The sequence below is a fragment of the Callionymus lyra genome, chromosome 3, assembly GCF_982586985.1.
Source record: "Callionymus lyra chromosome 3, fCalLyr1.hap1.1, whole genome shotgun sequence".
Taxonomy (NCBI): domain Eukaryota; kingdom Metazoa; phylum Chordata; class Actinopteri; order Syngnathiformes; family Callionymidae; genus Callionymus; species Callionymus lyra.
Genome location: NC_141820.1, coordinates 37,026,959 through 37,042,084, shown reverse-complemented (window position 1 = coordinate 37,042,084; position 15,126 = coordinate 37,026,959). Strand labels below are relative to the sequence as shown.

The following is a 15,126-nucleotide window of genomic DNA, read 5'->3' as shown; positions in this document are numbered from 1 at the left end:
CTGCAGTGGACCTACAACTCGGGGTCTGGAGGCGGTTCGGCGGAGCGGCATGTAGCAGCCAGTGACCCGGAGAGATGCAGGAGGACACGGAGCTTCCGTTTCTCAACAACCTCAACGACACCGGTGACCGCGCGAGGTCGAGGGGGAAAGATGCGTTCAAGGACCCGCAGAAGGAGTCTGAGGTAAACATGCTCTTATAGATATATATGTGTTTTGTCTCAGAGGGGCTTTGAGCAGCTGACCGACCCTTGGCTGCGCGCAGACACCCCGCTGTTATTTTGGAGTCGCTTCTAAAAATAGCTGTGGAGGAGCTGGAACGACCACCGCAGCACCTGGAGACACGTTCACGCTCGTGCTCCTGGGATTCACCTGATCAATGATCACGTGACCACGAGCGATCATTGATCTGTTCACCGCTAGAACAAGCCTGTTGTCGAGCCTGTGCTCACGCGGAGTGAAGCAGCTGCTGTTGAGGAATCAAACCAGCGTCAGTGATGTGACAGGACGGGCCGGTACACACGCACGCGCACACACACACTGTAGTGCAGAATGCTGGGACCGCTCATTTGTTTTTGGAATGTATTTAAAGGTCTTGTTTGGGGGAATCACAATTATTAGTTTAATTTAATTTAATTCAGCTTCGATGTATTGCTCATTAACAACAGGTGATGTGAGGAATCCAACCATATTTATAGTGGAGGGACATTTTATGGTTGATGATCAATGAAAGTTGAGTCTTGCTCAGGACTTCTTTAAAGTTCTTCAAAGCTGTCCATTCACTGTCAGTGTTGCTCAAGGGCAGGACTTGATGTATGGGATTTGAACAGCAACTACATGTTCATCAGCTATTATCATACTCGAGATCATTTTCAACGTCTCTGGAGTTCAAGCAACTTGGCTGGGCAGAGCAGGAATTGAACCAGCAACCTTTTCATTGATGTTTTAATCTCTTTGTTGCAAGTTAGAGGAGCTGAGAGTTCTGCTCAAGGGCTGCTGTATGTGTTTAGTTTTACTTTTTTCATGTGTTTGTGGGAATGTTTTGAAAATGTGACTTTGTGTGTCTGTTTGCTTAAGGTGTGTTACATACATATCCTTGTTTAACGGTTCAAATAAGTGTCTGAGCAGGTGTTTTTAAATTACTAACTGTTGTGCAACATTGTGATGTTCATGTTTACATTTGTGTTTAATTTAATTTTTTAAATACTCACGTTCATTGTGAGTTTTTGTGTATGTCTGCAAATGTATGGTTTAAGATTAAGTATGTTGCTTGTGTGTGTTCGGGTGAACATACAACCAATCCTAGTGTATGTTAAAAATTGTTTATATTCTTGTGTGCACATATGTGTGTTTGAGTGTACGTGTGTGTTAGTTTATTTTAAAATGTGTGTGTTTGTCGTCGGTGTGATTCCCAGTGATAATGTTTTTGTTGAAGTTCAAAAAAAGCAGGCTCATGGGCCCCGGGGAGACATGGAGTTAAACCCAGGAGCAAAAGTACAGCTCTGGTAACAGATATTTACTGAAAATGCTTGAAGAAGGAAAGAAAAAGACGTTATAGTGATGCTCAACATGGGTCAGCATAACTCCCATGTTGTCGTGGAAACGGAGTTTGACTCAAATTCACGTTAGATGTGGTGGATCGACACTGACGTTGCGTTTGCTTGAAGTTGGTATTTTTAGACGCACACACACACACACAGATACACTTCAGGAACGTCACGCTGAGCACATCCTTATTTACAGATCTTTTGGCTCCAGATATACACACACACACACACACACACACACACTCCTGTGCCGGGACGGCCTCGAGAGGATCATGTTTTTAATTAAGAGGAAGTGAATATTGAATGATTCAGACGACACTGACTTTAATTGGTGACGTCGTCGTGAAAACAGGATCATAACAGCACCGTTACAGGCTGTTGTCCATGTCATTCCAATGGAATTTTCCACAGTTGTTTCAGCTGTTGTACTACGTTCAGTTTCAGATATTACAGCGTAAAACCTAATCCAGCTAGCCTGAATTAAAACTGTGTCGAGATAACGCAGCACCTTTCTGACGACACCATCATGAACAGCATATCACTACACGTTCTAATTCTAATCTTCTGAACTGACGTGTACCTCTTGGACATGCCAACAGTCGTGGCATGGGAACAGCACTGGATATTTTTGTGTGTGTTACGTTGACTGGCGCCTGTGAGTGTGAACAGCTTGTGTGTGTGTCAACACGTGGGTGTTTTCACGTGTGTGATCAGCAGGAGATGTTCCTCATGAGTCGTCTCTCCTCAGAGCTCCATGGAGTCTCCCAACCTGGAGTTCGAGTACGGAGACACGGACCTGCTCACCGCTGAACTCTCAGGTGAGTCACACCACCGACTCACAAACATGAGCTGCTGATTCTTCTTTTTTTAAATGCTAAAGTCAAATGTCATATATTATTAGCTATGTTCTCCTCTATCATCAACACAGGGTTAAGTGTGTATAAGCATCTCAGTCACATTAGCATGTATGCTACCTGATGTTGCATCATTATTTTTGAGTCAACCTGGGAGCCACATCCGTAATATAATATTGTTTTTAAACACTAATGCTAGTTAACATGACACCATTACCGTGGGCGGAACTTGAACTTGTGTTGTTGTTCTGTCCTTCTTTTTCAGAGTTGTACAGTTACACAGAGGAGCCAGAGTTCGCCCTCAATAGAGACTGTTTTGAGGATGACTTCAAGAGCCACGGTATTGACACACCATGACTGAGTACATGTGTGCTATGTTTAAAGGGAAACTACTGTGTTGATTTGAGTGTCTTAAATAGATCTTTGACCTATATTGTTCTCTTTAGTAATTGTTTGTTTGTACAAAACTCTCTTTTCATTGAAATATTTCCATTAGATAATGTGCTTAAGCCCCGCCCACTGAATAACCCCTTTTTTCTTGGAGATTAAATCTTGATTATCATAACCACACCCACTCTGCTGTGATTGGTCAAACATCTGTTTGTCACCATCAATCCCGGAAGTCTCCACCTCCACGAGACTTGTTGTATAAACAAAGCGGGCGCAATTACAGCTGGCTGGAGGAGGAGTGAAGCCATTATTGCGTCATAATGGACTTCCCTCTTGTAACCTCTAATTCGCCAAGATTTCAGACTGGGATGAACTTTTTTAGAGTAATAACTGCAAAACATGGTCAAGATGAGGGACTTACTGCATCTTGGAGAGGAAGACTTCAACGTTTGAAACATGTGAGTGAATCAGAAGAGTTGGGTTTTCACATTAGTTTCCAACCTCATTCTTGTGTCAGGGTTCGACATTACCTTAACACCTCTTCCAGAACCTGTATCAAAGCATCTGACCTTCAGATGAAGCAAGCGACATGAGCATCTGAACAGAGCTCTCTCAGTACTGTTGAGAAAAAATCTTCCCTGTCTCTCAATGATGGTCTAAAAAAAACTTTTACTAATTTCTACTGTTTTTGTGATAACAATATTTCAACATTTCAATTAATTCTTAAATATATATATTTAATCTTGCAATATTTTTATTTTCTTCGTTTTCAAGTAATTTACTTCAATCTAGATGACCCTGGTATCTTAAAATAAAACATTTAATTATTTTCGAACACTTATACTGTTGTTTTAAATATATAAATACACGTTTTCCTACTGTTTAGCTAAATTAATTGAATATAACCATCTTATGCATTACTTTGTCCATTAAATCAAATATATTTTCTTAAATTTCTTCAAATTAATCTAAAAGCCTACATTTATCGAAATTAATACTGATTATTGTTGTGAATACAGGGGATATCTTTTTTATTTTTTATTTTAATTCATCCTCAAATAATGCTTTTTCGTTATATTTCCTCTTTTTCTCACATTTTGGTACATTTCAACGACAATTTATTCTTAGTTTACTCCTAGTAAAATGTTAATTCATATTTCAAAAATCATTTCTCAATTGCTTTCAATTAATTAATTAATTTCATTATTGTTTTGACACACTCAAGCATATTTTATGGTGGAAATGTATTTTAATGTCATTTGTTTATATAAAAGTAAAACCTTCCTCTGTCACCTTTCACCACCTGCAGCAGGGGGGCGCCGGTGGAGCGAGCTGGCCGTTGATAAACAAAGGACCTACGTGATGAGACTGCTGGACGCTCTGGAGGTGACAGACCGAGACAAGCGGCTGAAGGTGTCCAGAGCTATTCTCTACCTGGCTCAAGGTCAGTGGCATCTTGACCCCAGATGACACGATAGATCATTTTAACAATAATAGTCATAATGTTTATTACCGCAACTTCTGTGCAGGGGTGTTTGACGAGTGTGACACCGAGGGTGACGTGCTGCGCTGGTCCAGACACAATGTCTTCCTGCTCTACGACCTTGGCATCTTCACAGCACTCCTGGACCTGCTCAGCATGGAGATGGAGTAAGCTCCTTCAAGAGGTCCATATTTTGTTCTAGAGTGATTTTTAAATCTGTTTTTGTGTGTAGCAACAGTCAGGCGTGCAGCAGTGCGGTGAGGAAACCTGCCATCTCTCTGGCAGACAGCACAGAGCTCCGGTGAGAGTCAGAAGATCAAACAGATGAGACAGAAGTCATCGTAAAATCGCACACCTTTCATGAGTCAGCTAGTACCATTTGTTCTTCTGGTGGATCTGGTTCTCACTATAGGCTGGAACTTAAATTGCCTCAGGAGCCACATCATCTCACCCTGTCTCAACTTCTCTTTACTCTTCCAGAGTGCTGCTGAGCATCATGTACCTGATGGTCGAGACCATCAGAGTCCAGACTGAGGATGACAAACCGGAGTGGAGGGTGGCTCGAGACGCCTTCAGGAATGAACTAGGTTTGTGTGTTTTTACGGATTAAATGGATTGTTCGATGTGACCTCTGACCTCTTCAGGAGCCCCCCTGAACAACGGAGAGCCGTTTGCTCTGCTGCTCTTCACCATGGTCACCAAGTTCTGCAGCATGAATGCTCCACACTTCCCCATGAAGAAGGTTCTGCTGCTGCTGTGGAAGACTGTGCTGGTGAGGAAGTGTGTGTTTTGTGTCCAAAGAGAGTCACAACAACTTTTCCTGGCGAGGCCAAAGATCTGCTCTTAATTCTCCACTCTGGCCTAGGAATGTCTTGTAACGTCGTTTCTGTCTCCAGTTCACTCTGGGCGGCTTCCAGCAACTGCAAGACCTGAAGGTCATCCGGCGCCAGCGCCTGGGTCTGCCGCCGCTGCCCGAGGACAGCATCCAGGTGGTGCGAGCCATGAGGGCCGCCTCACCGCCGGCCTCCGCCATGGAGCTGATCGAGCAGCAGCAGCAGCAGAAGAGAGGACGACGCAGCCGCCGGGTAAAGCAGGACACTCCCTTCAACACTTGATAACTGCACTCTGTGACCATGGGTCCACCTGCTGGTTTTTTCAACTGGAAAAATACCATGTGCCACCTAGTGGTGAGCCTAGGAGTTGCAGTATTTTAAAAGATCTTTCCTTTTTTTTTGGCACCTATAGTCCTAAATTCATCCTCTATATGGGTATCATACACTTGTCACAGGGGTCATTAAGTTCAACAAGTTTCCAGGTCAGTGGTGGCTGTCACAGAAGATTTAGCCAGTGGTCCAGAGGACAGAGCTCCTGTGAACAGTGATTAGCCAACTTCATAAAACATATACAGACACGGAGTTAAACCACTTCTCTCTCGTTCCCTTTCAATAGGTGTCTCATGCTGTTTCTATGGTCTCTCATCTCTCTCTCTCTGGTGTCTTGGCTGTCTCTCTCTGGTTTCTCATGCCGTCTGCATTATGTCCCCACAGAGTGCCTTTGTTGATAGCTTGGAGGGAGACGGTCCTTTTCCCAAGAAGCAGGTGTTTAACCATAATGCCCCCCCCCCCTCTCACACTGCTGCACAGAGCTGAACACGTCTGTCTCTTATGTCCTGTCCACTCCTGTCCTCTCTGTTATCTCAGCGGCTTCTGCTTCACTCAAACTCTTCATAAAACTTCATTGTTTTGGACTTTGATACAAATCTTGTGGACTGAGTTTGTGTCCAGCCTTAGTCGGCTAGATATCCTGCATGTTGATTTGTTCCTCTTTGTCCACCGCGTCTCAAGCATCTTGTAAGTCTCATTTCTAGAAATGTAAGAATTCACAAAATACTTGACATGCTTGCACAAGTCCCTCTGTAAGCCTCCCCATCTAGAGAAGGACCTCTCTTTGGATAATGTTCTGTTCCAGAGCATTATAGCCTCACCACTTGAATGCAGCTTTGGATGGTGTGTTGCCCAACCCTTCTGGTGATGTACCCTTGAGTTAGCTTCTAAAATGTGTCCCTGTCTCTTTTGTATTTTGGGGTGTTTCCACTGAGCAGTCCAGGTAGGTTCATCTCGGTTATTTAGATAAAAGTGCATTTCCAGTGCTAAAAGGTGTCGAAATAACTATCTGATCTGGACTTTGTTTAGCTTGCTAGGCTATACTGAAGTATTGGTACTGATCCACAGGCACTGCTGATTAGTAAAAATTAACCAAACCATCCGAGTTCTTTGCGAGAGCTGCAACAGTAGCAGTACAACAAAAACAGTGTAGTATATATAGTACAAGTATAATCAACCGTGAGTGAAAGGAGACCACTGATCGATGAGGAGGTACAGCATTTCTTGCACTCTTCATAGAGAAGGGCGATCAGGAGACAACTTACCGTATGGTGTCGAACAATTGCAAAAGCAATATTGAGAACTGTTTACGTCCCTCAGAAAGGATACAACATCAGTGGGGACACAAGAAAGGTCTTCACTACCAGAGACAAAACTACCCGCACCATCCGGTGGAAACATGCTCCTGAGAATGAAACCCAACCTATTTGATCCTTTGATGATATAGCTCTTTCAGTCATTCTGCTTAGACCTTTTTGATACATTCTTCTGACTCTGATGTTCTATTTTCATCCTGAATATGAACCTTTGACCCTCTGATAGTGCAACCCCAGTGACTTTCCCAGTTATTACACTAATTAAGCCATTTCGACATCTATTAATCTTTATCATATCTCTCGTTCTCTCTGTCTTCTCTACACCTCCCCTGCTGGGTGTACATAACAGCACTTTATTGTCCAGCTATTGTTGATTTCCCTCTAGTTTTCACCCGACGTTGTCCCTTCTAGATTCTTGTCATTGAGTTCCCTCTGCTGCTTCTTAGAGACCCATAAAGGTTTCACCTTGACACGGTCTGTCAGCCGGCTCATGCTTGATGCTTGTCACACTTGTTCATCAACTGATGAAGACGTTTGATAGTGGGATGAATCAGACAATGGATTTATCAGCATGGCCATATTATATGTGTAGCGGAGAACTTGGCTTTTGCATGTCAGTTGTGGCACAAAAAAGCATGTTAAAGAGAACATTGTACTTGAGCTTTGTGTGAAGAATGAAATGAAGGAAAAAAAACATGACCTGTAAGCTGAACACTGGATGTATTGTTTGATGGAGATATTGTTGGATCAAAATTTTGAAAGGATGTATTGTTGGATAAAGATACTGTTGGATGTTTTATTGGTTGGAGATATGATAGGATGTATTGTTTGATGGAGATACTGTGGAATGTTCGGTAGGTTGGAGATACTGTAGGATGAATTGTTAATTGGAATACTAGAGGATGAAATGTTGTTCTATGATGTATTGTTGGATAGAGATACTGGGATGTATTGATGAATGAAGATACTGGGATGTATTGATGGATGAAGATACTAGGTTGTAGTGTTGGATGGAGAAACTAGGATGTAGAGTTGGATGGAGATACTAGGATGTAGTGTTGGATGGAGATACTAGGATGTAGTGTTGGATGGAGATACTAGGATGTAGTGTTGGATGGAGATACTAGGATGTAGTGTTGGATGGAGATACTAGGATGTAGTGTTGGATGGAGATACTAGGATGTATTGATGGATGGAGATACTAGGACATATTGTTGGATGTATATACTGGGATGTATTGATGGATTGAGATACTAGGATGTAGTGTTGGATGGAGAAACTAGGATGTAGAGTTGGATGGAGATACTAGGATGTAGAGTTGGATGGAGATACTAGGATGTAGTGTTGGATGGAGATACTAGGATGTAGAGTTGGATGGAGATACTAGGATGTATTGATGGATGGAGATACTAGGACATATTGTTGGATGTATATACTGGGATGTATTGATGAATGAAGATACTGGGATGTATTGATGGATGAAGATACTAGGTTGTAGTGTTGGATGGAGAAACTAGGATGTAGAGTTGGATGGAGATACTAGGATGTAGTGTTGGATGGAGATACTAGGATGTAGTGTTGGATGGAGATACTAGGATGTAGTGTTGGATGGAGATACTAGGATGTAGTGTTGGATGGAGATACTAGGATGTATTGATGGATGGAGATACTAGGACATATTGTTGGATGTATATACTGGGATGTATTGATGGATTGAGATACTAGGATGTAGTGTTGGATGGAGAAACTAGGATGTAGAGTTGGATGGAGATACTAGGATGTAGAGTTGGATGGAGATACTAGGATGTAGTGTTGGATGGAGATACTAGGATGTAGAGTTGGATGGAGATACTAGGATGTATTGATGGATGGAGATACTAGGATGTAGTGTTGGATGGAGATACTAGGATGTATTGATGGATGGAGATACTAGGATGTATTGATGGATGGAGATACTATGATATAGTGTTGGATGGAGATACTAGGATGTAGTGTTGGATGGAGATACTGGGATGTATTGATGGATGGATATACTGGGATGCATTGATGGATGGAGATACTGGGATGTAGTGTTGGATGGAGATACTAGGACATATTGTTGGATGGAGATACTGGGATGTATTGATGGATGGAGATACTAGGACATGTTGTTGGATGGAGATACTGGGATGTAGTGTTGGATTGAGATACTAGGATGTAGTGTTGGATGGAGATACTGGGATGTAGTGTTGGATGGAGATACTATGATATAGTGTTGGATGGAGATACTAGGATGTAGTGTTGGATGGAGATACTAGGATGTAGTGTTGGATGGAGATACTAGGATGTAGTGTTGGATGGAGATACACATACTGTGGTAGGACTGTTGGATGGAAATACAGGAGTGATAAATACAATTGAGGATAGCTGAGTGATTTTGGACATGGATGGTTGCTTTGTAGTTGGTAAAATACTAATTTACTGGACAGACGTATAAATGGATGAACGGAATGTATAAATAGGTGGACACTGTTAGGATAAATTGAATTGTTTGCATGGATATTTGACTGAACTGTTTGATGCTTTTACTTGATTCTTGGTGTTTGATTGACAGCTTGATAAATGGATCCATTGTTTGATGAATAATGAGGTCAATAGACAAAGAAGGGGTGAACGTGTGTCTGGTTGATAGGGTGAATGTACAGATGGAGGTAGAGATAAGGTTAGTGAATGGTCAAGAAATGGGTTGAGGAATAAAAAACTTTTGGATGGATCGATTCACGAAAACAAGTTTTTAACAGTACTATGGGAACTTCTCCATTGATGGAAAGATGAAAAGACTTAGAGAAGATGGATTTGCCCCCACTGAGGTCTGACAGGTGCTGTCCTCTCTCGCTCCCTCCTGCTCGCCCAGCCTCTGGTCAAGCAGGACAGCCTGGACACCTACAATGAGCGGGACCCCTTCAAGAACGACGAGTCCCGAGACGAGGAGGAGGACTCGGAGGAGAACGACAGTGGCATTGAAGGCGAAGTAGACCCTCTAGACCGTGATGTTATCATACAGCCTCCGCCCCCTCCTCCTCCCCTTAGACCTGCAACCGAGAAGGTCAACTTACCGAAGGGACTGCCCTGGGCGCCCAAAGTCAGGTGAACACTTTGTCTTGGACCACAGTCTCATGATGTTTACGCTATATATATATTTATTCCAGTATATATCCTCAGATTACAATGATCTGTGATCATGTGTGTTCATAGGGAAAAGGACATTGAGCACTTCCTGGAGAACAGCAGAAACAAGTTCATTGGCTTCACTCTGGGAAAGTAGGTCCAGCTCAGGTTTTCCACTCAGATGAATCAGTTGTCACCATCGTCATGCTCTTGCTGCTGTGTGTGCGACAGTGACACGGAGACCCTGGTGGGTTTACCCCGCCCCATCCATGAGAGCGTGAAGACCCTAAAACAGGTGAACATTTTTCTGGTTCTGATGTGGAACTATCATGATCTGGTTCTACAGCCAGTCTTTTCTCTGCAGCACAAGTATGTGTCCATCGCTGAAGTTCAGATGAAGAGGGAGGAGGAGCTGCAGCAGTGTCCACTTTCTCTGGTGAGACCTATCCTTTCTTGTCAGATTCACCCAGAAGGTCATTTATCCAAGGCTTGGAATCGAGCCTCAGGTTCTTCTTGTGGGAAAGATGTTTATGCCTCCTGGTCTTAACCAGGTATGCAAGTGCTGATGCTTATATATGTCCAGGGGGAAGAGGAGGTGGAGGAGACGCCTGCTGAGATGTTGTATTTGGGAATGCTGCCGAACCTCTCACAATATGTGGTGAGTTACATGGATCATGTAGATTTAAGGACTGCTTTACTGGGTCTAACTGACAACTTGTTTCCTGGTCCAGATCGCTCTCCTCAAACTACTGCTGGCTGCTGCTCCGACCTCCAAAGCTAAAACTGACTCCATCAACATCCTGGCCGATGTGCTGCCCGAGGAGATGCCGTGAGTCTGATCACCTTCGTGAGAGCTCGTGAACGATCTCTTGCCCTTCTTGAAGTCTTCACTTCACTGTTGGATTCTTGTGATCTCAAGCCTTTTTACATTTCAGCATTATCCCAAGAGATCAGGATTATACCAAATGTTTAGATGTTTCTCCATCGTGACTTTTGTAAACATCTGGATTATTAGTCTGTTCCCCAGTCTCTGTGGATTATAAGCATTTGTTTGAGAAACGTATTATACCTTCAGAGATTCATGTAGAGCCAGAGTACACAGTCTGGTTGTCTTCTTACGAAGTATTACTGTCCCCAACTTCTTCTAACTTTTGATTCATCAATGTGTGTGTGTGTGTGTTCACCAGCATCACAGTCCTTCAGAGTATGAAACTGGGGATCGATGTGAATCGTCACAAAGAAATCATAGTGAAGGCCATCTCTGCTCTTCTGCTGCTGCTGCTCAAACACTTGAAGCTCAACCACATCTACCAGGTCTCTGATACACACACGCACACACACACACACTTTTACAACTATGCGTTGTTATTCCACTTTCTACACCAAATGTTCTACTTTCTGCCATGATACTAGCAAAATAGCAATATTACCCCTTGCATACCAGTAAGCTACTTTCTAGCTTCAATACAACTTGCAACCTTGTCCTCAACTAGTAGGTCAAGACGTAAAGTGGGTCGTGAAGACAATTAGAGTTGGTTTGCTTTTATTTTGAAGACTAGTTAAACGGTGGTCATAAGTTAAAAAACTTAAATTTATTTATTTAGACAGCTCTACAGACCAGGAGGCCAAACATGGTGGTTCAAATAAAAGATTGTCAGCCCTGATAAATACAAGGACTTTATTAACATAACACATACCTGAAAGTAACTTTATTAATGATTATGTGACTTAACCTGATATTCCTTATTTGTAATGTATAGTCCTTTGGGATGTACTAATTTCAACAACTAACGAAACATATTATTATTATAATAAAATGGTATATGTTACCAGAACCGAATGGGTAAGAAAGGTACTAAAAAGGCGACAGTAAAGACACTAAACATAAATAAATTAAAAATTCTTGAATCCTCACATGAACCGAGCATTTCTCACACTAATCCAGCTGATGGATTCATGGAAACATTTTTTAATCCGCTCTGATGGAGGTGGATTGTAAATCTACCTCATGAGAGTTAATCTCTTGCGAGTTGACCTCCAAGACTTATTTGTCATGTTGTTTATTCCTCCTTGTTTTTCACTTGACAGGCTTCGCAAAATCCTGTTTGACTGTTTTAGAACGCAATCAAATAAACAGGGATGTGTTTTGTCGTGCAGTTTGAGATTGTCTCCCAACATCTGGTATTCGCCAACTGCATCCCACTCATTCTGAAGTTCTTCAACCAGAACATCATGTCGTACATCAGTGCCAAGAACAGGTTTGTTTGACTGACACGGATTTATTAACCTGCTAGTAAAACAAAAGGGTGCAGATGATTTGAATGCACATAAAATAAGGATTCTTAATATTATTTCAAGTCCTTTATTAATTATGAGGCCCATAATCAACCTGAATTCGTTTTTTGGGTTATTTTGTTTTCTAATTTCAGCCTCTATTTGTATGATCAATGTGAAACTATGGTTTTCCTCTCTTGAAGTATTTGTGTTCTGGACTTCCCCAACTGTGTGGTCCACGAGATGCCGGAGCTCACAGCGGAGAGTCTGGTGAGCTGAGGTCTCCCTCATGACCACTTCTGTCATAATGTTGGGTGCTAATGTTGCTGCAGGAAGCTGGAGACGCAAACCAGTTCTGTTGGCGGAATCTTTTCTCCTGCATCAACCTACTGAGGATCCTCAACAAGCTGACCAAGTGGAAGCATTCGAGGACCATGGTCAGCCAATATTCTGACGCCTCAAGGCCATTTGGTGCTCACACGACTTTGCTGATTACAGATGCTGGTGGTGTTCAAGTCTGCCCCCATCCTGAAGAGGGCGCTGAAGGTAAAGCATGCCATGATGCAGCTCTACGTCCTCAAGCTGCTGAAAATCCAGACCAAGTACCTGGGCCGCCAGTGGAGAAAGAGCAACATGAAGACCATGTCAGCCATTTACCAGAAGGTCCGACATCGGCTCAACGACGACTGGGCATACGGGAACGGTAAAACATGGGAAGATGCTGGACCATTTGAGCTGAAGGTATGACTCGGGGTTTCTGTGCTTCTCAGATATCGACGCTCGGCCCTGGGACTTCCAGGCGGAGGAGTGCGCTCTTAGGGAGAACATTGAGAAGTTCAACAGCCGCCGCTATGACAAGAATAAAAACGGAGAGTTCACCCCGGTGGACAACTGCCTTCAGAGCGTTCTAGGTCAACGGGTGGACCTGCCGGAGGACTTCCACTACAGCTATGAGATGTGGCTCGAGAGGGAGGTCTTTTCACAGCCCATCCAGTGGGAGGGACTCTTGCAGGGGCAGTGACGGAGGGCACTGGGGGACACTAGGCACCTCCTGTTGTCCTCACACACGCAGGTGCCTCTAGCGTCCTTAGTGGTACCAGTAGTAGCGCAGAAAAACCAGCAGGTGGTGCTGTAGCCAGAGCAAATGTGACAAAAGTTTGTTTTTATCTTCAGTACGGTTGTTGATGCATCTCTATTGTCGATGTTTATGTTTGTCCAGACTGAAGCCCCTACCAGTGGCTCTGCATGGAACACTACCTGCTATAAAACAACACTTTCTATGTGGTTACAGGTTTGAACCCTGTCCCACTGAGCAATAATCTGACTTGCAGATCTCAACACAGCACCATCACTCTGAGGGTGTAAGTCACTCAGGATGTTTTTTAAACCTTCCAGGTCAATTCTGCACCTCATAATTAATCATTATATATACGTATATATTATTAATGCAAAGGCAGATAGAGAAATGATTTCCAAGCTGCTGATTGAATGTTGTTCTTCTCAGCCTGCAGGGTAAAAGTGTGGCGTGAGCATTGATAAACTAGCTTCTGTATTCATGACCATAGAGAGCTAGATTGTGAAAGTTAGTAAATTGCTTCTGATCTCTTCTCTATTGGCCAAAACCTTTAGGGTGCCCAGTCAACTGAGATAGTTTTTCCTTTAGACAGAATCAATCGGGCCAATTTCCAAAAAAAAACGGTGGCTCCAAGACCACCAGATGAGTGCCCCAAACTAGACTCGATCCTTGGCTGCACGATCTGGTTTTTAGGTCTAATGATCATTGGTTTGTGTTGAGATGTGAAGCCACAGGTTAAAGGAACAGCACCCCCAACTCTCCGGGTCTCTCTAGGGAAGATTTAAACATTTATAGAAAGTCATAACAATGAGTTCATAAAGCTGCAGTTCTCGTGAGAAGCTCAGTCGCCCTCTACATACTCAGACCACAGCTAATCAGATAACATAGGATGAAAAAAAAAAAAGCAATATTGTGAGAAATAATCTGCCTCGCAACAGCACAACACACTTGGCCTTATATCCAGGCATCACATTTGAGCACAGATTTGATCACTTGAATCTCCGTTCTCTTTTTGGATACGTCATGAGGTCAGAGGTCATGTATTATTTCTGTACAAAACAATATGCATGACTTTGTCACGTCGTCGCCATGTTCCAGTCGTATATTTGTGTGGAGAGAAAATATTTATTAGATATTTATTGAGAGGATGTTGCATATATCTTTAGAGGAAGATGCTTAAAAAAACCTATTTACTTGACGTCTCTGATTAAAAATTGTAACTTTATTTTATTTTTAAACTTGTGCCAAATAGTTTTAGGAAAAATATTAATAGAAGAGAATAGTTGTTTTTCTACAATTTCATATCTTTAATATATTTACATAGATATGAATCAATAATGTGCTATACATGTGCTAATCCTTAAAGAAATATATAATACCAAACATAAGACTACCCTAGCTAAAAAAAATGGTTTATACAAAAACAGTGTAAGGGGATTGTTAAGGATTATAAGGGAATTATTTTTGTTATTTAGATACTTTTAAACCCAGATTTGACTCACTTTTATGAAAGGAAAATAATAATTTGTGCAGAATTGTTTTGGTAACGCTGCAATAAAATGAGCACAATGAGAATGTTGTTTTCAAATGAACAAATGTTTATATCTCGCTGATAAATAAATTCTCACTGGTGACTGTCATCAGGAATGTGTGCAATAAACTCTTCCTTACACAAATGAAGATTGATGTTTGACTTCACTGCTGACACACAGTAGGGATGCTGACCACCCATAAATGTCGCATGAATTCCCCGCCAGCCAATGTTGAATCCCTGCTGAAGTTGAGGACACAGTTGGGAGCTGCTACTATTTGTGACCTGCATGTTTCAAAAGTTTGCTCAAGTAACATTTTTCTTTGTACTTATTTACACATCAACTTCA

The 15,126-nt window shown here is 42.3% G+C and overlaps 1 protein-coding gene across 2 annotated transcripts; it reads left to right on the top strand.

Moving 5' to 3' along the window:
• The first annotated feature begins 30 nt into the window (after nt 1-30).
• strip2 (striatin interacting protein 2) lies at nt 31-14,906 on the top strand. Of its 2 annotated transcripts, XM_087787783.1 has the most exons (22): nt 31-182; nt 2,293-2,362; nt 2,664-2,738; nt 4,098-4,232; nt 4,318-4,438; nt 4,504-4,572; nt 4,752-4,858; nt 4,916-5,043; nt 5,168-5,356; nt 5,819-5,869; nt 9,644-9,876; nt 9,985-10,050; nt 10,129-10,192; nt 10,262-10,333; nt 10,481-10,555; nt 10,629-10,726; nt 11,085-11,211; nt 12,055-12,155; nt 12,375-12,441; nt 12,504-12,608; nt 12,670-12,874; nt 12,942-14,906. In XM_087787783.1, the coding sequence occupies exons 1-22, from the start codon at nt 75-77 to the stop codon at nt 13,190-13,192; spliced, it is 2,517 nt and encodes an 838-aa protein (XP_087643909.1). In that variant the 5' UTR covers nt 31-74; the 3' UTR covers nt 13,193-14,906. The 2 variants fall into 2 exon arrangements, with proteins under 2 accessions (XP_087643909.1, XP_087643910.1); XM_087787784.1 differs by lacking the exon at nt 5,819-5,869.
• Nucleotides 14,907-15,126: the final 220 nt, after the last annotated feature.

Bases quoted from the DNA above. Each gene is read 5' to 3' on its own strand.
- strip2 (XM_087787783.1), top strand. From the start codon at position 75: ATGCAGGAGGACACGGAGCTTCCGTTTCTCAACAACCTCAACGACACC. The intron at 10,051-10,128 runs GTAGGTCCAGCT...TGTGTGCGACAG, and splicing joins ATTGGCTTCACTCTGGGAAA to TGACACGGAGACCCTGGTGG. The intron at 12,609-12,669 runs GTCAGCCAATAT...TGCTGATTACAG, and splicing joins GGAAGCATTCGAGGACCATG to ATGCTGGTGGTGTTCAAGTC.